Source organism: Chlamydotis macqueenii, chromosome 10 (genome assembly GCF_036417535.1).
Source record: "Chlamydotis macqueenii isolate bChlMac1 chromosome 10, bChlMac1.mat, whole genome shotgun sequence".
Lineage (NCBI taxonomy): Eukaryota > Metazoa > Chordata > Aves > Otidiformes > Otididae > Chlamydotis > Chlamydotis macqueenii.
In genome coordinates this window covers 2,092,622-2,118,507 of record NC_141565.1, presented here as the reverse complement: position 1 = coordinate 2,118,507, position 25,886 = coordinate 2,092,622, and the positions used below count along the sequence as shown (strand labels likewise).

The following is a 25,886-nucleotide window of genomic DNA, read 5'->3' as shown; positions in this document are numbered from 1 at the left end:
GAGCCTGGCAGCGGCCACCCGCTCCTGCGGCGCTGACGGGAACGGCCGCCCGGCCCAGGCCCCGCCCCGCACCAGGCAGCCAGGGGGGGCTCGGGAGACGGGCCCCTCCCACCTTTCGACTGCGATGGTTGGATGCCCCCGTCTGCAGCTCCCATTGGGCGCCCGGAAAAGCGGGTTTGCGCCTATTGGTTGAGAGGTGGACTCCAGCGAGCCGTGCGCAGAGTAGTAGGGAGGGGCGGGGTGATCCGGGAGAGCGCGTGGGGCCGTGTGCAAACCGCGTGTGGCGCAGCCAGAAGGGACCCGGAGCAAGGCGAGCAGAGCCGGGGCGAGCGGGGCCTACTGTCGTCCGGGCGGGCTGCTGCCGCGGCGGGGTCGGGAGTCCGCAGGTAACCGCCGGGTTGGCCTCCGCAGCGGTGGGGGGAAGCTACTGCGGCGGAGCCGGGGCCGAGAGAGGGGAGCGAAGGCAGAGCGGAGGGGAATGATGGCGCTGGCGCACTCCGGCCTAGTGCGCGGGAAAGTGGCGCCGAGCGGCCCGCCCGGGCTCAGGCGCCTCTGCGTGGCCCGAGTGGCGGGGAAAGGGTGGAGGGAGGTGGATGGGAAGCGCGGAGGGGGAGAGCGGGGCGCCGCAGGCCCCGCGAGGACGGGCGGTGGCGGCGTGTGAGTCAGGCTCTGGCGGGTTCCGGGCGGCGCTGGGGGAAGGGAGGCCGGGGCGGGAGTGCGTTCTCCCAGTCCGCTCGGGCGGGCCGGGCGCTGCCCGGGAGGGGTCTCCCGCCGAGCTCGCGGGCCGGTGGCGGCGCTGGGCCTTTTGGCCGAAGTTCGGCGACGACGACGACGTGTCCCGCTGGCCGGGCCTGCGGCGGGGGGGCGGAGGGCGACGTGGGAGTTGGGGGTACCGATTCACGTGGCCGGAGCGGGGGAAGCGCCCGGTCCGGCCTTACCGCACGGGCTGGGGTGTGCGGCCGACTTCCCCGCGGGCCAGCGGCGGCAGCACATTTGGGGAGGAGAAGATCTTGTGAGACCAGGGGCTGGGCGGAAGGTGGCTGAAATAAAACTGTTCTTTTTTTTTTTTTCCCTTCTAATTTATTTATTTTATTTATTTTCTTTTTTAATCTCTGCTAAACTCCTCGCTGCTGTGGCGGAGCGCTGGCGGCGGGGCCTTGGCCGGGGCGCACCACGTGGCTGCCCGCCCACGTGTGAGGCTCTGCCGGAGACGAGGGGGTCGAGGTGTTGCAGCTATTTGTCTCCGACCACAGGCGTGGATGGTGGCCTGCTCCAAATCCAAATGTGACCTATAAATGGATAGGAAAAATAGCCTGTGACACGCACAGATCGCAGACTGGTGGAGCAGCCTTTTATTTAAGTTCCTGTCAGGCTTAGTTCTCAAGTAACCGCTCTTACTCGTTTAGTATCCAGAATTGTCATAAGGAATTATTAAACTTAATAGTTGGCTTTATTTTTGTTTCAGCGCTTACTAAGATCCTGTTGCCACGCAGCGTTAGGGTGGCATAGTCCATGTTTTCTTCCTTGATGCAGACTTGCCTAGAGAAGCAATCCTGCGTTGGTCTTCCAAGTGAAGAGGTTAAATGAGTTCACCAGGGCTGCGCAACAACCTTGCGAGTTGCAGGCTTAACCTACCGTTTTTTTTAAACTGACTTTGTTAATGTCTGTACTGAATTTTATGTTAAAAACTTCACATGTTGCTGATCTTGTTTACTTCTCTTTAAGTTTAAAACTTTGCACAGGTGGCAATAAAAAAAGAGGAAGATGGTAGGATGTGCATATTTGGTAGATGATCTATAGTTTCTCCCACTGTATATTAACTGGTATAGATAGGCAGAAGGTGCTACAGAGTCAGTTTGAACTTTTGCTCTCCTGATTTGTGCCAACAAAGCTACCCAAGAATTACTAGTCCAGTCGAAGTCATGATGTCTTGACCTGGCTTCTGGCCCCTCAGTAGGGATCCAAGTTCTTGAGTTTTAGTTAATGTTCAGCATTCTTGGAATAGCTTAGCTGTGGAATGTATTGAGGGGACTCAAATGGAGCGTAGGGCTTGGCTTTCCACTTCCACAGGTTTTCTTGAAGTTTCGAACTTCTTACTTGCAGAAGTGGAGTATTGTTACCTGGTGGTCAGAATACATAATTTTCTATGTTTTCTAGTGAGGACAAAAGCCAGAGACAGGACCATCACTAATGCTGTAGCATGTTTTCAGGTTACAGATGTGGAAGCTCAGTCAGCTGAATACTGAGTAGTTTGGTGACAATCATGTGTCCTGTGTTCAAGAATTCTTAAAACATGCTTCTTGAGAAATAAAAACTCCTCACAGGAAGTGTTTATCTTTGAATGAGTAATACTTTGACTTCTCTTTTGAAACTACATGCTGGCACTTCTGTTAGCCCTCCTTTCTGCCTTTCTATTCCTTTATCTTGCAGGAAAGCAAAGCTGTGCTTCCTAGCTTCACCGTGTTCAGGCTGGTTCTGGGCTGGGTTGTCAAATTCAGGTGTGGTATTGTAGGTTGGTCGCCAGCAACCTGGAAAGGAACTGCTGATTTCTCAATGCTTGCCTCTTTGATGCAGCTGACTTGCCAAAGAGCTCTTAAAAGTGTGCTGGCTTTAGCAGTGGTTTTTATTTAGTCCGTCCTTTGATTGACGGAGTGAAGTCCTATTAATAATGAATGGAAGTAACACTTGTAGATCAAAAGAAGCACCTGGTAAGTATAATGGAGATAATTGCTCCTATTATGTTGGGCTGCTGAATTGAAAGGAATTGCTAGTATCTGGAAGAGTCGTGAGTAAGCTTACAGGTGAAGTTCAGCTTCCTTTCTCCTATGAAGAGCCCAAGTTAGTTTTACTTCTGTTTGTTAAAACAGACCTCTTCCTCAGAGGGCATCTAGGCTAAAAGCTATAAAATAAGGAGCGTTATGATGGAGCTCAGACTTGGATATTGTTGAAGACTGGAGATTTTAATAGCAGCTCTCTAGTTTTAGAAGTTTTCAGTGTGTATTAACTGTAAAGCCACAGAAGACATGATCTTCCACTTTGAGGTTTGATAGAAGAAACTTCAAAGTTTCTCCTGTCACTAGAAGAATGACAGAGCAACTTTGCCACTTTGAAGTTTGGTGCTAGAGTTGCACTCAGAAGCTTCAAATCTGACCTACGAAACCACTGTGGCGACACCTCTCACTTGGATCTTCGAGCTGTTCTCAGCCCATGATCTTTAGCAGTAGGGGGATCATACAGAACAAAGTCTAAAATTCATTTTTAATAATGCTTTACTGAATAGCTGCAAGGTGACTTATTTCGGCTTCAAACTGCAGTTGTGGAGCTCTTTAGGAGGAGTTCAAATAAATGGCTGCCTTCCCTCTAGTAGAAAGGTGAGGTTTGAGGCAACTAGACTTGTGTTTCTTTACAGGCTTTAGAGCCTAGTCTGTGAGGCACCGGCTTAGGATATCTTGCAGAACTTGACCTGTCTCAGAAATGCTGATTGAGGCTAATAATTCAAATTTGTTTTCCGTTGTTACTTTTCCTGTCCTGGTGAGGTAAAAAAATCTTGTTTTGGGATGTGGGGGTTGGGAAGGCAGAGGCAAGCCACTTTGTATAACGCATTTGAGCTGTGGAAAACACTGATAGATGTGACTGAGTGAAAACTTTCCAAGAAGAGTTAAACAAGTAGCTGCCTTGCAGAAGGCTTACTTAGAGTGGCCTTGATAGATAAAAGGAACTGCTGGAAGCTTGCCTGTGGTGACAAAATGGAGGAGTATTGACTAATAGGGGAGAATTTGAACTTGGGTGGTTTTTACTGGTACTCTTTTTTTTTTTTTTTTTCCTTTTTTTCTTCTCCTGGAAGTAACTGAAAAATGTGGTGGTGTCCGAACTGCTGGGAGGCTATCCATTTAAGGACTTGCCTCCTGAAGCAGCCTTTTCTGGATGCTGCTGCTTAAAGGTGGCTGTTGGCTTTATCTGAAAACTAAATCCTTGTGTTGGTTTTTAAAACAGTTTACAGCGGTGGGGAATTTTGTCCTGTGTAAGGCTTCTTAGAATGTGGGGCAAGTAAAACTGGTGTCAGCTGCATCCACCTCTGGCTGGTGAACTTGTGTTTAGTTTCAGATCCTTTACAGGAAGAATGCAGGAGTTAAACATTAAAATACTGGCGAAGAGAAATTCCAGGCAAACTGTTTGGTATTTTCGTATACTTAAGGTATCTGAAGATGGAACAGTGTGCTTTGTAGTCATACTTCTATGGCAGCTATAATCTTCAAATGTCTCTGAGTTCAGGGGGAAAAGTGGTTTCTGAAGATGAAAATTCTTAAATGAATTTCTGAAATAGTCTTGAAGAATGTTTGTGCAGAGACTGTTGTTTGACTTCAGATTTCTTACTCATTTTGCTTAATCGTACTTTGCCAATTTGCTATATACCAGAGGAAACGAAACTTCAGGTTTTGGTCTTCAATAAGCTGTTAAAAAGGAAGCAACTTTGAGATCTAAAACTTCTCTTTTCAGATTCCTTTGGAACAGTGGGTTGTGAGCTTTTGTCTACCATGCGGATCCTGACTCTGACAGACTAGGTAGAGGCTGATGGGTTGATCTTAGTAACAACATTTTTCCATTGTGTATCTGAAGCAGGTCTACATCGCCTGTTAAACATTTGTTGTTTACCTTATGTTAACCGAACTGGTTATGTTAGGTTCTTCCTGTGGGTAACTGCCAGCAGTATTCAGTCTTGTCGCTTCGTGCTGTGGTCACAAGTTCATGGTTTGCAATGAAAGTCTCGTAGTTGTTAGTATCTGTAAAGATGTCTTGCAGTTCTGTTACAGCCGTTGGCATACTGTTCTCCTCTTTTAACAGGTCTTACATTGCTGTTCTAGAATGTTTTGATGTGAGGACTTTAAGAGTTGCAAGTGTGAAGAATATATCTGCTATATAGTTCAGAGACTCCATCTTGTGCCCCTTGAAATCAAAAGCAGCATCAACTATTGTGCCTGAGCCCAGCTCGTGCAGTTGGCTTTGCCTGTGTTTTTCCTGTTCTGCAGTGTCAACATGGTTGCTATGGAAACAAGCATAAACAATAGCATGCTGAGTGCCAGCTGCTGCCACCATAGTAGGCAGCTCTTCACCCTTGGGTGTCCTCATCTCCAACACCTGAGATAAAGCAGAGAAGACTGGGTTATGTGTAAAATCCAAGTACGTTTCAAGTGCTCAGACAACCAGTTGTTTTATTCTTGTTAACATCTAAGATCTTGCATTCTTCCATTGCAGAACTTGACCAAACTAAGAGCAAATACCATCATCTAGTACAGCTGGGAGGTAGTGTGCTAAAGTTTATGTACTTCAAATTCTCAGGCTTCTGCTGTGGTTGGAAGGGGGGATGGTCACTTCTATGTTGAAGATGATTGGAGAGAGTAACTGCTTTAGGGGAGGAGTGGCTAAAAAGCCACAGTGAATTTGTTCAACATTGGAGTAATTTAAAAATAACTCTAAAAATTTGTATTTAGATATATGCTATTTAAGAGCTAAATGTCAGGAAGCTAATTCTGGTTCCTTCTCGAGGTCATGTGCTGTTCTTACTGCTTCTTTCTTCAAGACACAACTCATGAACATTCCTGGTAATCTGGAATGTTGGGATGGTTTGGAGGGGAGGGAAGCATTCTGTAACATAAATTGTAGGATTACAGGAGAATTGTCTTGATAGAGATTGGGTAAACTGACCAAACATACCAGATAATGATTCTACTTCTGTTGGGTTAAGAATAATGAATTGAGAGAGAGCATGTGAAGTATTTAAACCTAGAGACTTCATCAAAACACAATTTGACATGTGTATTTTTAAGCTAGTATACTTTAAACTTGTCTTCAAGCACACTTTAAAAAAGACTCCAATTTAAATGTTTAACTTCCTTGTTCTTTTATTTCTAGTTCTAGAAGTGTTGCGTAACTGGATTACAGCTTAGGGGAGTCACGGTGCTGTGACCGCAGTCTGTGTAGCCTGCCCGATCCTAACCAGTGCCTCAGTGGCCTGTGGCAGGCTGACTTTCCTGCTCAATGAAACGCATACCTCTATTCCCCAATATGGGCAAAAGAAGTGGTTTATATTGTCTCGCACAGGCATGCCTATCTGATGTTTCCCTAGCATTCTAAGGATGTTTTCCAAGTTAGCCTTCTAGATATCTGGCAAGTGTCTGGTGTCTTTTAGGGAAGCCAAGTGTCTTAAACATTTTATTTCATGTAAACCTGGGAGTGAATTATGCATCTTGAGCTATAGGTTGATATATTGAAGTTGTAATTCTTATTTCTCAGAGTTTAACTGCAGTTAAAGGGGTCTGCTTTTTTTCCCCTCGTTCCTAAGCGTTTTCTAAGCTTTTGGAGCAAAGACTGGCTACGAAAACGAATTAGAGGAAAAGATGTATCTTTGACTGTCCAAAGCTGCCTTACTCCTAACAAAGCAGAGACAAACTTTTGTCTCCTACAGTGGTTTTAATAGTTGTAATCAGATGTTGTACAATAAGGTATTGAGTTAGCCAGAAGTGCTGCTTGGTTTTCATTGTCTTTGCCAGAAAGATGGGAAACCTCTAATTCTCGTATTTTAACGTAGCTTTTGGTTGGGGAAGGTGTTCTAAAAATGTCTTTCTTCCTCAGGCAAGTAATCTGCAGCCATGAGCAGCAACGAGTGTTTCAAGTGTGGACGTACTGGCCACTGGGCTCGGGAGTGCCCTACTGGAATTGGCCGTGGTCGTGGGATGAGAAGCCGTGGCAGAGGTGATTGATTGCTGTGGTTTTAGTATTTGTACAGTAAAGTCTTCAGCTGACTGTTCCGAACAGTGTGTAATCCTGGCTTTGTTAGTATGAAGTTAGGACACAAGTTGGTAATAAATTTTGCTAGTTGTGGCCTCTACATAAGTTTTGCTAGGATCCTTTGAGAGTGAAGTTAACTTGTCAGTTCAGCTGTCAGTGTCCTTGATTAACTCTTAGAAATATGCTGAACTTAAGCCTTTTTTCTCCTGTTACCCATTTCAAGCAGGCTTCCAGTTCATGTCTTCGTCTCTCCCGGATATCTGTTACCGCTGTGGTGAGTCTGGCCATCTTGCCAAGGACTGTGATCTTCAGGAGGATGGTAAGTATCACTAAATATTCTATCTCTTCAACCGCAGAGATCTGTGATTGAAGAGAAGGATGCAGTACACCAGTCATAATTAGCTGGAAGTGAGCTGTACATGTCCTTCATTGGAGCATGCTACATCTCACTCTACCAAGGTTTTATAGTCTTGTTTGGTATGTTTTTCTTATTGTGGAAGCCTGCTATAACTGCGGTAGAGGTGGCCATATTGCGAAGGACTGCAAGGAGCCGAAGAGGGAGAGAGAGCAGTGCTGCTACAACTGTGGCAAACCTGGCCATCTGGCTCGTGACTGTGACCATGCAGATGAGCAGAAGTGCTATTCTTGCGGAGAGTTTGGACACATTCAAAAAGACTGCACCAAAGTGAAATGCTATAGGTAAGAACTGACAAGGGACAACTGCAGAATGCACCTGAAGTGATAGATGCATTCTGTTTCTAATTTTGGTTACCAAATGAAGCTTAAACTTTCACCAGGTGGCTTGTTTCTCTGAAGCTAGCTACTGCTGTTCCAAACTAAGCCTTGAACACCTGTTGGCAAAATCAAGTCATACATTTGGTGATGCCTGTCTCCAGGCGGCCAGAGCAGTGCAGGTGTTGAATCACTTAGGCTGCACAGCAGAAGGGGCTGTATCTTTTTGTAGACAGTAGCAGGAAGTACTTGCTTGTAGCACAGACTTGAACTAGCGTTGGGTACCCTGTATCCTGTGACGGAGTGAACAAACTCAAGCTGTGCCAGTCAGCTGACGGGTACAGCCAGCCCCAGCAGGAATATGCTTAAAACATCTGATTATAGGGACCGCTCATAGAAGCGGATGTTAAATCGGTTTGAAACACCAGCTTCAGAATGCAGCCTGGTTTTCGAATGCAGCCCTGTACCAGCAACAGCCTGTTCCTCAGTGCAGTATTCTTCACCCCCACCAAGGTGTCCTCTGTGGAGGAAGGAGAGAGAACGCAGTGCAGTTACAACTAAGTACTCTTGCAAACAAGGCTAAACTGCAGACAGAAGCATCAGAGCAGGCAAAACCTGACACGTGGGCAGGGGGTCGGGTGGAGGGGACAACTCACCCTCTGTATTTGATATATGGTGGCCCTGGCATATATGGCAATTAATGTGAGTTGATCAGCTGAGGAACAGTTCCTGGCTCTGGTGAAGATGGAAACTCTCTCTTTACATCAAAGAATTCTGGGATACTGAAACGAAATCTTGAATGCAGATCTAGTGTTGCATGAAATTTAAGTAGATTATGTTCTTGACGTAATAGGATTGCTTTTCTGAGTAACTGTTCTGAATGATTTTGATAAAATGATTTTATTTTTTCCAGGTGTGGTGAAACTGGCCATGTAGCCATCAACTGCAGCAAGACCAGTGAAGTCAACTGCTATCGCTGCGGCGAGTCAGGGCACCTTGCACGGGAATGCACAATTGAAGCTACAGCCTAATTATTTTCCTTTGTCGCCCCTCCTTTTTCTGATTGATGGTTGTATTATTTTTCTCTGAATCCTCTTCACTGGCCAAAGGTTGGCAGATAGAGGCTACTCCCAGGCCAGTGAGCTTTACTTGCAGTGTAAAAGGAGGAAAGGGGTGGAAAAATCAACTTTCTGCATTTAACTACAAAAATGTTTATGTTTAGTTTGGTAGAGGTGTTATGTATAATGCTTTGTTAAAGAACCCCCTTTCCGTGCCACTGGTGAATAGGGATTGACGAGTGGGAAGAGTTGAGTCAGACCAGCAAACCCGCTCTGAGTTACATGGAAGTGATCCTATGCAGGAGGAAAGAAATTTTGGAAGTGTCTAAACTTCCTCATAACTTTAATTTTATTGCAATGGCCTTGGATTGTCTGACCTCAGTAGCTGTTAACACCGCGTAATATCTGTATCAGGCCCTACCTAGAGCATATAGCTGAGTGGGAGTAAACAAACAAGATGCACATGCCTGTTAATGGCCATGAGAGAGAGAGAGAAATCAGGAATAAACTTAAAAGTAACAGTAATTCAGTCAATGAATGTTCATGTTGGAGATACAGAACGTAATGGGAAGCTTTTGAATAAATATTTCAAAGTAAATCTGAAACCCAGACATCAGTGCTCATAGCATATACAATTTGGAGCTATTCAGGAGTTGCAAATAAATGCATTTTCACAGAAATCAAGATGTTATTTTTGTATACTATATCACTTAGACAACTGAGTTTCATTTGCTTGTAATCAGTTTTTAAGATGGTAAAAGCAATTGAAGTCCTAGAGCATAGAAAATGTAATTTTAAAACTATCAATAAAGCTGGAGGAGGAAGGGGAGTTTGGCTAAAGTTCCTTTTGTTTATTTTTGGTTTTCATGTACACAGTGCAAAATAACATATTAAAAAGGGGTATGTGGAGGTGTAATAAGTTCAGTTTGGACTTTTTCTTTTGTACTGTCTTACGCTGAGTTTCCGCCCAGTAGCACTGAACTGTTGTAAATGCATCAAGTATGTGGTCCTTCCAGAGTACTGTGGATCTGCGTATATTCGTGTGATTGGATTGCATGGTCTCCGAGTGGGCTTGTTTTGTCGGTGCTGACGCAGTTAAAGCATTTCTTCACAGTTGTTGAAGGCACAAAAGTTGAAGATATAGCGAGTTCCAAATCTGGAGTAGTTTAATGGTCTGAGAGCAGTACTTCAGCCTTCACAGATGTCATCACACTACGAAGCATCTTTACAACACTTAGTGTTACAGGCACTTCCCATATGTTCTACTCTGTTGATTGGCTAAGGGTTGTTAAATAGTTACACAGATGAAAAAGGAGCTGAGGCAGAATGTCTCTTGAGCACATCCACTCAGTAAGTGAATAAAGTTCTGAGGTACAAGAAAAACAAGGGCAGGAGTTCTCAGCCGGTCAGTGTGTCACCATATGGCACAACTGTAGAGAGCGTGTCTGTAACATCTGGTGTTACAGGTGACCAACAGCAGCCTCAGGGCTGTTGTATGGAATCTCTGCAGTTATGGTCAGGGGTAATGTGCTGTAGTCAGCTGGTGTTTGCATCTTCACACGCAAACTAAAGGCTTTCCAACTTTGAAGTCCCAAAGTGTTTTGCGTAGGCTGCGTATGCTATAGCAGTGAAAAAGGCCCTGGATGTTGGGATTGATTGTGGATCTCTAGAGAGAGGGAGTACCATACTGATAATCTACAGCTGTGCTGGAGTAAAGACATCTACACTATTACTTGCCTTCTAGATCTGTGTTATAATCAACCAGTTAAGCGTCACGTTAACATTTTCAGTTACTTTGGAAGCAAGGCTGTTAAATGTGACGCAGGCATGCAGTAATGCCCCTGAAGGTTGTGGTTTTTCAGCAACAACTGAAGCCTGTGGCTTTCAGCAGACTAGAGCACGTAGGTGAAAGTTGCAGAGGCGATGTTCTACTGCTTTGCTTAAGCAGGAACAAAAAATGCTAAGAATTTTGCTTCTGCCTGGTCAGAGTGACATAAAGATGTAGGAGGCAGGTTCTACAGAGTGTAAAACCAAGATGAGATGGTGACTGCTCATACAATTGGTGTTTTTTTTGGCAGGCTGCCTTTTGTCCAACCTGTTTGCTGAAGAACAAAGCCTTCCGGCTCTTGTGGAACTAGGGGGTGGGGAAGAGGTTCTTCCCTGGGCTGTGGGAGGTTTTTGGGAGCGGGGAGTGTTTAGTGTTTTTTAATAGCTGCTCTTGGAGTATGAATGTACTTTTGAGCCCTAAACATGGTTACCAAGACCCCTGTAAAATCCACACCTGAAATGAGCGGATTGTCTTTGGGTAGTACAGATAGCCTGACCATAGCCTGCCTCTAGTTCAGCCTTCTGGGAGGTTCGTGTGAATTAACTGTATCTTTACATGCAACTGCCTTGCTTAATCGGAGATAAAGCTTGATTACAAAGACCTGAAAGTCTCTGGGACTTAACCTGTAGCTTAAAAAACCGCTGTGTCAAAGACCGGCAGTGCTGGTGACACCGATAACCTACTTTCCTTTCCTGTAGAACGGGGTGGTTAAGCTTGGTTATGGAGATCCTGCAGCTACTGCGTTGCTGCTGTGGTGCTCGGCTGCCTTATCACCACTGGGGAATTCTTGTAGTATTGTTCTCTCAGAAACTTGTTTTCAACAAAACAGGATGTGAAAGCTGAAAAATACAAACCAGGGTGCAACTTGAAAAAAGAGAAAATTATTCCAACTGAGGTATCTCTTCTGAGTCATCTTTCTGTAGAGAGCAGTTTCGAATATCAATGCTGCTACTTCAGGTGTCAGTTGTTTCAAAGTTAACAAGATGAACAAGCGAATAGTGATCGCAGAATTTGTGGGGACGGGGAAAAGTCAAACCCAATATTTCATTTGTTCTGTGTTCATGTTTTTCACTAACAGTGAAGCATCTTACTTGTTTTGGAGACCGATCCCATGACAACCCCCTGTGTAGTGGTTTTTATAGATCTGATGGGTTAAATGGATCGGAGAGGCAGGGAGATTATTTTTTTTTTTGAAACAGGGCTCTGAAGGGCTAGCGTTTTCTGGAATGGGAAATTTAATAAATTCTTGCTGACAGCCAGTCTTCCTGGTTTAGTTTTTAGACCGACTGCAAAGGATTGATGCTGCTGTTTCCCTGACAGCGAGACGCACGGTAAAATACCGGCAGCTTCGGTCAGTAGGCGATGGGAGGCTACAACAGGAGAGGTGGGTCCGAGGCTGCCAAAATGCTGGAAAAGAGCACTGTGCAGGCGTGCGTGGATTTCAAGATAAGTACTTAGAGATGTCAAACTATTAGCAGGAAAAGCAGTTGCTGTTTCATATAAGACTAGGAAAAATTGCTGTGCAATGCAACGTTTTGTGGCTGGGAATTTAAAATTTTGCCCATCACGTGGTTGGATGATGAGTAGGATGGAGGTCGCTGGTACCGGTCTCTCGCAGCGGGGGTTAGCTGTGTCCAAAGCGAGAACGAGCTCGCTCGCCAGGGCGCGGCTCTGCCTTCAGCTCGGGCTGCCGGCACCGCATTTGAAAAAACCGCCGTTTTTCCCCGGTTTCCGCAGCCCCGTTCCCGCGCACCCGCCTCTGCGCGGCCGCCGCCGCCGTGCGCCCGGCGCATGCGCGGCTGGGGGAGAGGCTGCCGCCGTCGTGGCGGCGCGCCAGCCGCGTCCCGCACGCGCAGTACGGCCAGGCGGGCAGCAGCCCCTGCCGCCACGCTGCCCGTTGGCGCGCATGCGCAGTTGGGGCAGGTTTCAGTTCCGAGGGGGCGGCGCGTCTTCTTCCGGGTCTCGGCTGGGGCGGCTGGCGGCGGGTTTCGGCGGGGAGGTGCGGGGCTGAGGGGGCCGCTCGGAGCCATGGTGAGTGCGGGGCCTCGGCTGGCGGTTGAGGGCGAGGATGAGGGCAGGGGCCTGGCGTCCGTCCCCTCCTTCCAGGCGCTTAGCAGAGAGGGGCACTTAGGCACGGGGCCGGGCCGTGCGGTGCTGGCGGGCACGGTCGCTAACAGCGTGTCTGTTTTCTCTCTTTCAGGCTCGAAACGCGGAAAAGGCCATGTAAGTACTGCTGGGGCTGCCCGTGCTCGCCCCCCCGGAGCGGGCACTTCGGTACACGCGCCGCTTGCTTTGGCCTTGGGGTGGAGACCTTCCAGGCCCGCGGGTTCCCGGGACCAGGCTGTGTTGTCTCTGAAACTGCATGGCCATCGTGCTCCTGTGTTACGCTGTGCCACGCGTCTGAGGCTGTGCCTGTGTTTGGTCTCAGAGGCATCTGTGCACCCTGTGCCACGGCTCACACCCACAGAGCTGTGCTTGCCCCGTGGGACTCCTGTGAGGACAGGCTGAGAGAGCTGGGGCTGTTCAGCCGGGAGAAGAGGAGGCTCCGGGGAGACCTGAGAGCGGCTCCCAGTGCCTAAAGGGGGCTGCAGGGAAGGTGGGGAGAAGCTGTTCAGTAGGGCCTGTTGTGATAGAACAAGGGGTAATGGGTTTAAATTAGAAGGAGGTAGGTTTAGATTAGATATTAGAAAAAATTTTTTTACAATGAGAGTTGTAGAGCACTGGCCCAGGTTGCCCAGAGAGGTGGTGGAAGCCCCATCCCTGGAATCGTTCAAGGCCAGGCTGGATGAGGCTCTGAGCAACCTGATCTAGTCAGGGATGTCCCTGCTCCTTGCAGGGGGGTTGGACTAGATGACTGTTGAAAGTCCCTTCCAACTCTAACTATTCTATGATTCTATGATTCTATGACTCGCTGTTCAGCCTTTTCTAAAGCCCTAGGAGTCTGATAGCGCTTTTCAGCGCTTCGTTGCGGGTGTTATGCTGCTGTGGAGACGACGGGAGTAGGAGGGATAGGAGGCATCTGTACGCAGGGTACCCGGTGTTGCGGAGCTGGCGTGCCTGTGCTGGGTGGTGCTGCGCTAACCAGTGCAGGAAAGAAGCTGCAGCAAAGGCTGGAGGATAAAATGTGGTGAAATGTGTTCTGATGTCCTGTTACAGTGTGAGGCAGTTCCTATTTTTGGAGGAGAGGTGCCAGGCTAGATAGGATCCTGTCAGCTTTGGCTTAAGTATAATTCGTCTTTTTTGGGAGTGGCTTGGACTAAACCAATGGTTTTTAACATAGAATCATGGAATGGTTAGAGTTGGAAGGGACCTTCAAAGCCCACCCAGTCCAACCCCCCTGCCAGGAGCAGGGACATCCCCAACCAGATCAGGTTGCTCAGAGCCTCGTCCAGCCTGGCCTTGAACGTTTCCAGGGATGGGGCATCCACCACCATATTTACTTTTGTATTAACTCCCTTGGGTGCTTTTCAAAAAGTACCACGTATCTAGAACTACTGGATTAGATGCTCTTCAATATATTTGTCTCATGTTTGTGCTCCTTCTTGAAATGCTTTCCAAGCTTGTAATAGTAACTCGCAGAGAGGCTGAAGAGAGTACAGAGGTCTGGAACCTTGCGACGTGCCCTCTTACGGTGATCCCATCCAGTGCCTCTGGGACGCTGGGTTGGGTGGTGTGACTTTCATTCTGGAAATGCCTTTTGACAGCAGGTGGAGCCTAGAGAATTGGTTTAGACTTGGGGTATAGGTGTGCTGTTAAAGGTTTTTAATGCATTCAAATTTTGTGCTTTTTAATGTAACTACTAAAAGTCTAGTAAATAAATAAAACTGAGTATTAAAAACCTGTAATGTGCGTAGTCCCTGCTCCGTTGTGAGAGACTCAGAACATGGTAATGTTAATAGACTTGATTACTAGCTGTGGATTTCCTTCCTGAAGCAGCAGTTGCATTGCCTTTTGATATATCCGCTGCTAGGATTCGTAAACTTTACGCCTGTGCTTATAACTTCTTGACATCTTGTCGCTGCCAATATCTAACATGCTGGTGTATGCTAAACAGGAAAAAAAAATTAGCTGCTTACCAGGGTTTATATCTATCTAAGGAATTAACTACTGAGGATTTCTAGTGTTGAAGAAGCCGCTAGCCAGAAGAGCTAGTCACTGGATATGTTCAAGCCTCTTGTTTTCTACAAACTGTAATTAAGTCCGTAATAAAAATCTAGAGCAGAACTTGTTCCTGTTGGAAAGTAGATTTGCAAAAGTAAATACGTTTCCTTTCTTTGCTTTAGGACGGCCTTGGCAAGATTTCGGCAAGCTCAGCTTGAGGAAGGAAAAGTTAAGGTATGATGTAAAAAACCTAAAGCGTTGTTAACTCTAGTCAAGAGTGGAGTGCAGGCCGTGTACAGAGCTGCGTGCCAGATACAGGTATCCTGTCGGAGTCTGGCATTCGTCATCTGGACAGCAGCTGAAGCAGGGACTGTGTTTCACAGGGACACAAAACAGAAACAGTAAAGAGAATTTTCTTAACTAAATTGCCTGTTTAAAAATCTCTGTAGGTGTATGTTTCCGAGGTATGTTGGCTTGGCTGCTGAGAAGAAAGTGCAAATTGAACATGACTTAATTTTTTTATGTAATGTAAGTAGAATATATAATAGTTTGAAGAAAAAACCAACAAACTACAATAATGCTATGAATAAAAGCAGCATTATTTTTAAGACTGAAGTTGTCTCTTCCTGCAACTACTTAGCAAATTGATGCACATACACTTATTTTTACTGCCAGTAATTACAAGGTTTGCTTGGATTTATTTCCAGAAGAGGTAGAGAAGTCCTTCTGGTGATCTTATTCATTGGCAATATTCTGACAAAAGAGTAACCGTGGAGCAGAGGGCCTTTAGCACCATTGTGATCTCGAGGCTTGCCTGAGACGTAACATTGACATGTTATTAACCCAACATGATAGCTGTGTACCTGTTCAGAATTGTCTTCACAGTCATGCAGCTTTTTTTTTTTTAATTGGTGTAAGATTGAGAAAAAATGGACTTAGCAACTTTGTAATTTAAAAAACCGCACCACTATAATGAAAGAAATAGCACCCCTAGACCTACACGGAACTTCAGAGACTGATTCTCAACTATCTGTGGATATTCCTGTGCATTTTTCACTGAATCGTAACTCAAATTGCAAGAATATTTATGTGAGGATCAGAATGTTCTGAAGAACTTTTTTTTTGGACAGGTTTATAATTTTTAATTTGGGGTAACTGATGGAGGAATTCTGGAAACTAGCTGAGGTGTCCTGTGTTTGCCCCTTAAGAAATGATATTTTACACACAAGTGAGAGCAATATGAAACACTAAAGTGGAAAATAACAGTTTGGGGAAGCTGTAGTGGGAAGGATTCTGCGAACAACAGCCAGAGAATAAGATGGAATAGAGTTTCCAGGATATTATGTGGAGGAAGGCTTTTTAATATGGAAAAGGTAGGGCTGTGGAAGTACTATAGGGAAAGGGACAAAATGACTGCACACCACAGAACCCTAGAGGTAAGATGAAGTATTAGTTTGTGGAAGCAAGTCAAGGGAATGTGAGGAAGGTTGGGAAAAAGGTGTTTTGGATAAACTGTCGTTGGGAGAGTAAAAAAACAAAATAATATTGGAACAAAATACAGTATTGGGGTAGTAGCAATTGAGAAAGACAGGCCTAAACTTAATAGCTACTTGGAAAACAGCAGGTTTTATTTAGATGCTGGTATATTGAAAACGATCTTGTAATTCAGCTGTCCTTAATAGAACGTTATTTGTATTGGAGAGGATTGTGGGGTGACTTGAAAAAACAGCTGGCAGATTTTCTTTTGTGATAGTTTAATTTGGCAGGGCTGCAAATCATCATTGTTCTCCAGTTAATAAAAATTGGAGGGAGCAGAAGGCACTGGAGCTTGGTAGCGTAGCTTGGGATTAGTCAAGCAATAAAGTTTGCGTGAAATGCTGTGAATTTCTTGATGCTGGGTTAAAACTTCATGGTGTGTGGCTTTCTGTCAAACAGGAGCGAAGACCTTTCCTTGCATCAGAGTGCAATGAATTACCTAAGGCTGAGAAATGGAGGCGACAGGTAATGTCAAGCTATAGATTTTTTCCAATTCTATAGTGGGTTGAACTTTAGCACTTCCGATTTAGACAGCCTGGTACAATTTTTTTCCGGACTTTCTTGGTACGCTTACAGTTAAGTCACAGAGTAATTTAGATTGCAGTATCATCTAGTTCATCGTGGTGTTCAGAGTAGGTCCTACCACCTCAGGTTGCTCAGGGCCCTGTCCAGCTGAGTTTTGAATATCTTCAGGGATTGGAATTACACAACTTTTGGGGGCTTCTGTTCCAGTGTTTGATTACCTTCTTAATATCTTTTTTCTCCTTGAATTTAATCAGAATTTCCCCCATTCCATCTTGTGTTTGTTACTACCTGTCTGTTGTCATACACCTCTCAGTCTGGCTCTGCCTTCTCTGTACTCTCCACGAGGTGGTTGAAGACAGCAATAAATTATTCCCTTTTCCTCTTCCCCAGGGCAGATCAAACCCAGTTCTCTCTCAGCCTTTCTTTGTACTTCATGTGCTCCTGCCCTCACCACACATACAGCTGTAAAAATCTGTCCTTGGTTTTTAAGCTTCTTTAAGTACTGTGTTTGTGTCTGAATAAAATCTCTTTGATATTTGGAATTGGTAGGCCTAGGTCAATTTTCAAGATCAGAAAGACAACTTAGGAGTTGGCTCTTTCTAGGGTTTTTTTTTTTTTTAGCCTTTTTTAGTTCAACGTTGTGGGGTTTTTTTTGCTTGGTGGTTGTTGGGTTTGTTTGTTTGCTTGTTTTTTTTTTTGAGAAATGAACTTTTGTGTTCTTATTTAACTAGATCATTGGGGAAATTTCCAAGAAAGTGGCACAGATTCAAAATGGTAAGATTTTTCTGATTATGTTTTATTTTTTTTAATCTCCAGTCCTAAGGAGTTGCAATAAAAATCACATTTCCTGTGAACTATACTGTTTCCATTGCATAAATTCTGAAGTTACTCTGGTGCTTCTAGTCAGCAGACTAACTTATTGCCTTTTTCCTCTCTTAACAGCTGGATTGGGTGAATTCAGAATTCGAGACCTGAATGATGAAATAAATAAACTTCTGAGGGAGAAAGGACACTGGGAATTCAGAATAAAGGAGCTAGGAGGTCCCGATTATGCTGTAAGTGTAGATTTTGTACTACATGGTGGTTCTGCTTGCAAGTAAAGTGAGTAATGAGAAAAATCTATGCAATATTTAGTGTATTACTTGGCCAACGTTTATTAGAGAGGAGCTTTATTCAGTCCCTAAAAATGTTAGATTGTCTTAGAGGAAGTATTCGTTTCCATGATGAACGAATAGGACTTTTCATTTGGAACGTCAGTTCAAGGGGTCTTGCCTTCCTGTCAAGAGTTTGCAGCAATGGTCTGATTTGACGCGTCAGTAGATGTTGTTTTTCTATATTGTACTCTGTCAGTCTGTAGAAGGGTTTTTGCTTGGCTCACCTAGTTACTGCTGCAGAGGAAATAAAGACACTAGCTCTCACTTGCCAAAACACCAAAAGTGTGCTTGTTGTCAGATTCAGTAGTGCTTGTTTGTCTGGTACCCGAATATACTAGTACAGAGGGTAAGACAGGGTTAGATATTTTGTGAAGGTGAATGCGGTATGGGCACTCTATGGTTTGCATGGCTATTTCAGATGTGTGATTTGTAGTAAAAGCAGAAAATCTGTGTAAAAATGAGCTGTGAGAACATTTTACTCATGGGGCAGTTTGAACTGCTATAGTGTATCTCCTTTCTCAATCCTGTAATCTATTAAGCTGCCCAGGAAAACAAGGAAATACAAGATGCAACAGGAATAACATTTTAAACAATGAACTCTCTCTATTTTCCAGCGAATTGGACCGAAGATGTTAGATCATGAAGGGAGAGAAGTTCCAGGAAACAGAGGTTACAAATATTTTGGAGCTGCAAAGGATTTACCAGGAGTGAGAGAACTTTTTGAAAAGGAACGTAAGTAAATAGTGAGCTCTTCCCAGACATAAGTCTCCATAGTAGTGTATCTTGAGTAGCATGTCTGCTCTAGTACGTGACATTATGTCTTAGATAGCTAAGTGAAACGCTGAACACTTGTCATTAATTAAATGCTGTTTCTTTGGGCAAAGAATGCTTTTGGCTGTTTGCAATTAAAGAAATGTATGAAAGAGTAAACTCTTGTTTTCTACTGCGAGTTCCAAATGGTAGGAACTGACGTTCTGTAGAAACTTTCCAGCTTAATGGGTTTACTTTATTGATGGGTTCTAAATAGTACTCTTGAGTTCAGAATTAAAAAAAAAATATAGTTGATTTGAGCATAATTTTAGAAGCAGGAATCACTTTCTTAATAGGAGACACTAGGTGTAAGTGGATAAAACTTCTTATATATTAATTTGTCATAGAATGAGTGGAATTACTTGGACCTGAAAGCGAGACAGGGCTACTGAATCATCCCTGTCTTACTCGCCACCTGCAAAGAAAACTTGCAGGAAGTACTGCACAATCTGGGGGAGCTTTGGACAGTTTTTTACTTCCTTTCATATAGTAGTCTTGCTCGGTACTGAGGCTCCAGTACCAAGGGAAAAATAACTGCACAGCAAGCTTTCAAGATGGACCTGGATGAATGACAGTCGTGCATTCTTTCAGCCCTCCCGCCGCCTCGGAAGACTCGAGCTGAGCTTATGAAATCCATTGATGCAGAATACTATGGCTACAGGGATGAAGATGATGGTATTCTGGAGCCACTGGAACAAGAACATGAAAAGAAAGGTATGGGAGATTCAAAACCCGCATAAATCAGTCCAGGAAGGGGTGATGCTGGACTCTCAGGTTAAATTTTTTTTTTTTTTTTGTTAACCTCCCTGCGAGTGTTGTCTTGTGCTTAGCTGTCAGATTTCATCTGCCCCATAGGTACCCAAGTCACTATTGTTTAAGGCATTTCAGGGGTGAGGGCGTGTGCTGTAGATTTGGCTTTTATCTTTACTGCTGTTAATGATTTAATATTGTCAGCAAGTGATTCGCTGTTGAAGCAAAATCTCCTTTTTTTTTTTTTTTTTTTTTTTTTTCTCTCTCCACCTTTTTGTAAAAGAGTGGGTTGCAGCAGGGAGATCTATGGAAGTCAAGCAGTTCTCTCCCTCCTTTCTCAGAACTGACTGTACTATCGGTTTCCTGTCTCGCTTGGTTATTTATCTATAAACATAGCTGTTTAGTTTCCTTGGAGATTAGAGAGGACCTTCTGGAAGAAGCCCTGAAGTCTAGGTGTTCTGTGTTAATTCATCCATGTGTCATCTGTCTCGGAACGTCAACATCTTTGTGAATGGTTTTTTCCCTTGAAACCCCTACTTTCTCAACAGGTAATATTTATCCAAGTGTCACTTAGTTCTCTAGCTTTGTTTCTACCGACTTGCCCAGTAAAGACATCAGGATTATGAGTCTAATTCCTGAAACTCTCTTTAAAATTCAGCACTGTGTGCCATCTTCCGGTGTTTGTGTAGCTTTAAGCAAAAGGCCTCACGCCACCTTCAAGAGCGTAGCTATTTTCTAAGTAGTTCTCTTAGGGCTGCTGGTGAGCGTTATCTCATCCTGGCCATTTGTTGCTGTTTGCAGTGTGTTTGTTTTATGATCGCTTCTTCTGAAGCTTCTGCTGCAGGCAGATCCTCAGTTCTCTGTAGGAAATGTCTTGGCAGGCTCTTCCATAGAACACAGCAGATAATCAGGTTTTGCTTGAATGGTGCTTCTTTTTTTTATATAATGATCTCTCTGGAATTAGAGAGAGAAGCTTTAAACAGAACTGCAGGAAGTGACTTGTTTAAATTATTATAAGTTGTTGAGCTTGTAATTATTCTTGGTGTGGTCGTCTCCTTCTTATACTTACTCCTTCTCCACGTGTGGGATCTTCATAGTGGCCGTGTTGGAGATCATGCCTTGTCATGCCATGTCGGTTAGATTATAGCACAGAGAGGATGAGGGGAATAAAGGAAATACTTCACTTATCTGTGTCCTGCAGCACAGCCTAGAGCCTTAAACCAAGTGAGCGGTAGCTGGGTGGCAGACAATTGATAGCGTAAGAAGGGAAGTTGTGTGGTGCAGCGCTCCCAGAAAGGCCTCCCACTCTGTTCATCTTGCTAATTGCACAGGAGAGGTAGCTTGTCTGGATTCACGTGGTTATTTGAGAAAATTACCATCTCTGGTGATTGTGACACTTGAATAACAAGGCTCGAGATGCTAACAGAACCAAAAGGTGTACTATGAAGGTACAGTTAATGCGCTATTAGTGTACAATAGCTAAGATTCCCCTAGGGTCACTTGTTGTCTAGACTGTTATGGTTTTTACCTTTGCTATCAGAAAAGTTAAATTGTAGTGAAACCAAACTATTGAAAGAACTTCTTAGTGTAGGTCATCTTTTCTGTTACAAAACCACGTGAAAACACAGCTGTATGCCACTAGCTAGATTTTGCTTTCTCTGGGAGAGCTTTTTAATGTTTAATCTTTTGAGAATCGAGGGGAATGACTGCTGACTTCCATAGCTGTAGGCATTCCATACTGCCTGGTTGCATTAATCTTGCAGCTCCCTGGGATTTCTTTAAGCTTCCTAAAACTTGTTTTAGCTCTCTTACTAGCACTCTGCTGTCTGGTAGAGGTACAGCAGCCTAACGGCTCCTGGCTAGCAGCGAGTTACAGAATTTGAGTTGTGCCACAAAATAAGAGAAATACAGTAGGAGATGAAAAGACTGACTTACATGGGTGGTCACGCTAAGGAGCATAATCATGTTTAATTACATGGTGATCAACCTTCCTATAGTTGTTGACATGCTACAGGGCTGTACGAGCCACTTAGCCTGGTCATGTGAGCCCTTGTTATTCAGTTTAGAAAGCAGATTGATATTTAACCGTGACATTTAGAGTCTAAAATGTACCCAAATTAAGTATTAGCAGGTACCACACTCTCACAATTCTAGCGTTGGGTTTTGCTCAGACGAAGTGGATATATTTTATTAGCTGCTACATCAAGGTTCTACAGTAAGTGTGTGTTACGGATGTAAAGGATTTAAGCAAGAAGTTTAAGTCTGTTGGAAAAACTTTGGAAATAGGAGACAAATCAAGGGAACTTTAGCTTCAGTTGTTGCGGAGCTGCTGTCAAGGAAACTGGGGCTACAGCTGGACCACGCTGCTTTAACTTGCTCTCAGATACAGTTACCGTTTTCCTTTGCTAACCAGTTATAGCAGAAGCAGTGGAAAAATGGAAAATGGAGAGAGAAGCACGACTTGCAAAAGGGGAGGAGGAGGAGGAAGAGGAAGTAAATATCTATGCTGTCAACGATGATGAGGTATGTGATGGATAAGGTGATGTAATATTTCATGTCTTCTACGCTGCCTTCTTGGAAGAAGAATTAGTTTGCCAGCAGTCTGTCTGCTGCTGTGTTCTGCCTTTCTCTCTGCCCAACTTGCTATACAGTTGTCCCTGTTCAGTAAAAATCAGTAATAGATGAGCATTCTTGGTCCAAGTTTAGAGAGTGATGAAAACTGGCAGCTAGGGAAGATTTCTTACTCAAATGAGAAACAACTAACAGCAGAGACCTTGTTGGTAACTGAACCCTGATCGGTCTTGCTTCTGAGTACACTCAGCATCAGTAACAGCACAAGTAATTTTGAGTGCAGTATGATTTCATGCTGTCAATGCACAGAAGAACCAGGGGTTGCAGTATCTTGTTTGTAGTTGACTCCTGGTACAGCAAGGCTTTGCTGATGCTGCAGTCACTGCTGTGACGTGGCTCTTGCTGCTTTATTCTCCCTGCTCCCTGTGCCAATTTGAGAAGTGAGGGATGTTCCCTGTGCTCTTAGAGACCTGTAAAAGGAGTGCTGGAAAGGAGTCCTTATTTTGCAGTCTGTACCTAAATGGATTTATCCATAAGGTAAAACTGGTTGTTCCTTCAGTACTCTGTTTTATTTGTATCATCTCATGATTTATAAGCGGAGCTCTTGGGCTTGAGAGAGAAGCAGTAGGGAGCTATACGGGGAAGTCGTACCTATATTTTTATGGTACTCACTTACTTTTTGGTTAGTTAGCTCATCTTTTGTTTACAGCTTTGCTATGGCAGCCAGAGAGATATGAAAGATGGGGGACTAGCTTTGTATTCATGCTCATGCCACAGCAGAAGAAAAGCCATGTGAAGAATGAAAGCAGCAATCCTGAAAATGTCAAGGAGCAGGATCTGAACGTGATGCTTGTCATATTCCTTTGTTTGGTCCTGTTCACCTAGTTCTTGTGTTTGTAACATCGATCGTTCTCTATCTGGTTCCTTCTGGCAAAGCAAGTAAAAAAAAAAAAGGTGTTTTTTATGACCACTTCAGAAAGTAAACTTGATGTGGCTTAATTTTTTTTTCTTTAAAGTCTGATGAGGAAGGTGGCAAGGAAAACGAAGGTGAAGAAGGCCAACAGAAATTTATTGCACATGTTCCAGTGCCATCTCAACAGGAGGTAAGACATAAGAAGGCTAAGTTGCAGAGATGCACTCTGGCCTTTGCAAGATAGTGTCTTAACTTGTGACGGGTCATCAGTAAAAATGTCCTCGATTTTATTATTTCTGTGACTTGACTCTGCAGCTGTTTAATCCTTTTGCTAATGCTGTGGAACTGGCCAGAACTGTGGTACCATTGCTATAACCCTCTTCATCTGAGAATTTCCAAAACCTTCATAAGTATTACATAGATGGGAAAGTGTTGTGTTGTTCTGATCAAGATAACCCTGATTGCCTGCTGTATCTTTACTGTGCTTTTCTGCTGATGGTCTAACTTTTTTTTTTCTAATTTAGTGGGATGATTTGTGAATTGCAAGGTTTGCTCTCATAAGTTTTCTGAAATTATTTTGGTGGCATGACTTTGAATTGACTATTGTATTTTGAAACTGCTCTAGAGTGTATATATTACCTTAGCAGTGGCAGGTTGTTTGAAATAGGCAGAAAGGTTCCGGAGTTACGTACCTTTTGGTAGGTGTGCCTTTTCGTCAGGCAGATGGCACATGGCAGTTTGTCCCCCATCAGATAACAATGTGGTATTCTGCTGTGAAGTCATCATCCTGCACATCTAACAAAATATACATGTCATGGCTTGTCAAAACTGCAGGGGAGGAATAATGATTAAAAAAACTGCTCTGTGGCCAGTGGTGTTCTGTGAATGACAAGAGCATAACAGAGAGTGAAAACTGGCTTCCTAATACATAACCACTGATTTACATAGTTATCTCTTCTAATTAGACAGTAGTCAGTGTAATCTTTTCTCTTTTTCAGTGGCAAATCACTCCATACCTTATGGCTATGGGATTACGCCTTCTAGATTCTAAATTCCCAAAAGCTAAGGTTCAGAACATTTATTTTTGAGAGATACTGTGTGTGATTTGGACAAATACAAATCATTCCTGAGATTAAAACAAGTCTGGCAAGTTGCTATTAGTAGATCTTTAAAATACATGCTTGTTAAAGAATTGTGTCCTGCTGGCACTTCCAGACCAAATTTGGGTAAGAGGTTTGTAGCTGTTACTAATGTGAAAGACACTGCTAAACTGTTTCGGGGCTGTGGACTAGTGTGGAATGACTCCACTTGTCTGTGTTTGTTAAGGCTATATCCGACACAACTGCTTGAAACAAAATTCAAACGACTGTACTGAGAGTAAAAATAAAATTGCTACTTAAAAAGGGTAGGAGCAGAGATCTGAAACTGGCATCTATTTTACTGCTGCTTTTGACTTCCATGAGCTTCAGCTGAGTGTTAAAAAAAGATATTCCTGACTCATCTTAATTCAACTACTTTTACACTAGTACACACCTCTAACTTTGACAGTCTATTTCCTGTGGTTTTCTTCCTCCTGTCTTAATAGCTAAGCACGCTAGGTTTTGGCCTCTCAAGCTGAGTATCATCCTGTTTTTATATTTGCAGATTGAGGAAGCTCTTGTACGGAGAAAGAAGATGGAGCTTCTTCAGAAATATGCCAGTGAGACCCTCATGGCACAGAGTGAAGAAGCAAAAACGCTTTTAGGATTGTAACATTGCACCAGTATGTCCTGGTTTTATGTAATCCATCTTAAAGCAACAGGTTCCTGTGTTCTGGCAGCAATCACTTTTAGCTCTGGAAGTCCCCTTGGATGTTAAGAGTAAGCTGATGAAGCTACCGTGTGTTCTGCAGAAGGAAAACCATCATTTTGGTTTATCCGCTGGGATGACTTGCACTTCAGTGCTGAGAGAGATCAAACCTAGGTTAACTTGTCTCTACATCTTCAGTAACTATCCTCAGTCCTTTCACTTTGTAAAACGGTCCGTGCAGGGGTGCCTCTTGCAGATAGAACCACAAACCACTCCTTAAATCCCGAAGGAAAACTGACCGATGTTGCTGCTGTTGCCTGCTCTATCCTGACTGTAAGTGTACATGTTTCTCGTGTTGATTTTTGCTGACCTGAGTCCAGAAGTAACCTAGTCTGTTATGCCTGGTCAGTTTACCAGAATAGCCTAGAGCCTGTTTAGAGGTACCTTGATGGCAGATCTTGAGGGTGGCTTTGAACTCGATTTGGTTCTTTATGTAACACACGCAATATGTCCAAAAGCTGCTGCCCTTTTCGTGGTGTGTAACCGTGCCTGGGTGAATTGCTTAAACGCTGGATATTTCAGCAACTATTGTAAATACTTCCAACTTTGCAATACCTTGTTCAAATATTTTTTAGTAAAATTTATTTACAACCTGATGTCTTGTCTCATTCTAGCTCAAAGGATTGTGTTGTTTCCCTAATGGTAGTGAAAGAGTGGGATGATAAACAGCCGTCCATGTAGGGGTCTGAAGCTGTGCATCCCCTACTGCTCTTAGCCTGTGTATCCTGTGACAAGAGGCAGATGACAGCAGAGCCTCTTCAGCGTCTTACAGGTGACAAACATTGTTATACAGGTCTGCACGAGTGAAATCTTAACTTGGACATCTGCAGCCATGGAGTAGAAGAAATATGGTATTTAACAACCGAGTCACCATGTCTGGGACTATCTAGAGTTTCTAGATGCTCTTAGAATTCAACTCTATTGTAAAGAATCCACTCCAGACGGTCAGAGCTCTAAATTACAGAGGTAAGCTTTGTCTTGACTTGATGAAAATGATTAAACAAAAAATGTACTGAAAAAGTGGAAGCATAGCTGCCAAATTCAAATCTTTAGGGGAAAAAAAAAAAGGAGGAGAGGAAAAAAAAAAACTCTAATTATAGCAGACAACCACAAATTCTTTTCCAGTTAGCAGCATAACTTTTTCTGCTCTGTAATAAATCAGCAAAGAAATGTTTCTGACTTGTAATGATTTGTGTGCTCTGAGTTGCAAGCGTCTATCCAAAGCTGTTAGTTTTTGCTTCTACCACTTGAGTGTTCTCTGTTCTTGGTTCAGA

General features: G+C 43.9%; 2 protein-coding genes across 4 annotated transcripts; both read left to right on the top strand.

Annotated features, from left to right (window-relative positions):
* The first annotated feature begins 228 nt into the window (after positions 1–228).
* On the top strand, positions 229–9,405 carry CNBP (CCHC-type zinc finger nucleic acid binding protein). 3 transcript variants are annotated; one of them, XM_086755210.1, is made up of 6 exons: positions 274–386; positions 4,843–5,301; positions 6,631–6,750; positions 7,010–7,105; positions 7,287–7,485; positions 8,432–9,405. In XM_086755210.1, the coding sequence occupies exons 3-6, from the start codon at positions 6,648–6,650 to the stop codon at positions 8,547–8,549; spliced, it is 516 nt and encodes a 171-aa protein (XP_086611336.1). In that variant the 5' UTR covers positions 274–386; positions 4,843–5,301; positions 6,631–6,647; the 3' UTR covers positions 8,550–9,405. The 3 variants fall into 3 exon arrangements, with proteins under 3 accessions (XP_086611338.1, XP_086611335.1, XP_086611336.1); XM_086755212.1 differs by lacking the exon at positions 4,843–5,301 and having other exon boundaries at positions 229–386; positions 7,013–7,105; XM_086755209.1 differs by lacking the exon at positions 4,843–5,301 and having other exon boundaries at positions 229–386.
* Positions 9,406–12,033: 2,628 nt separating this feature from the next.
* On the top strand, positions 12,034–25,208 carry ISY1 (ISY1 spliceosome associated protein). The gene is made up of 11 exons (XM_086755207.1): positions 12,034–12,435; positions 12,605–12,627; positions 14,688–14,739; positions 16,441–16,506; positions 17,298–17,340; positions 17,509–17,621; positions 18,335–18,452; positions 19,122–19,244; positions 21,694–21,803; positions 22,868–22,954; positions 24,409–25,208. Exons 1-11 carry the CDS (start codon positions 12,196–12,198, stop codon positions 24,514–24,516), a joined length of 1,083 nt encoding a protein of 360 aa, XP_086611333.1. The 5' UTR covers positions 12,034–12,195; the 3' UTR covers positions 24,517–25,208.
* The last annotated feature ends 678 nt before the right edge of the window (positions 25,209–25,886 follow it).

Excerpts from the sequence above, each read along its gene's own strand:
- CNBP (XM_086755209.1), top strand. The coding sequence starts at position 6,648 with ATGAGCAGCAACGAGTGTTTCAAGTGTGGACGTACTGGCCACTGGGCT. Across the intron at positions 6,751-7,009 it reads GATGAGAAGCCGTGGCAGAG|CAGGCTTCCAGTTCATGTCT; the intron begins GTGATTGATTGC and ends ACCCATTTCAAG. Across the intron at positions 7,486-8,431 it reads ACCAAAGTGAAATGCTATAG|GTGTGGTGAAACTGGCCATG; the intron begins GTAAGAACTGAC and ends TATTTTTTCCAG.
- ISY1 (XM_086755207.1), top strand. The coding sequence starts at position 12,196 with ATGCGCGGCTGGGGGAGAGGCTGCCGCCGTCGTGGCGGCGCGCCAGCC. Across the intron at positions 12,628-14,687 it reads CGAAACGCGGAAAAGGCCAT|GACGGCCTTGGCAAGATTTC; the intron begins GTAAGTACTGCT and ends TCTTTGCTTTAG. Across the intron at positions 21,804-22,867 it reads ATGCTGTCAACGATGATGAG|TCTGATGAGGAAGGTGGCAA; the intron begins GTATGTGATGGA and ends TTTTCTTTAAAG.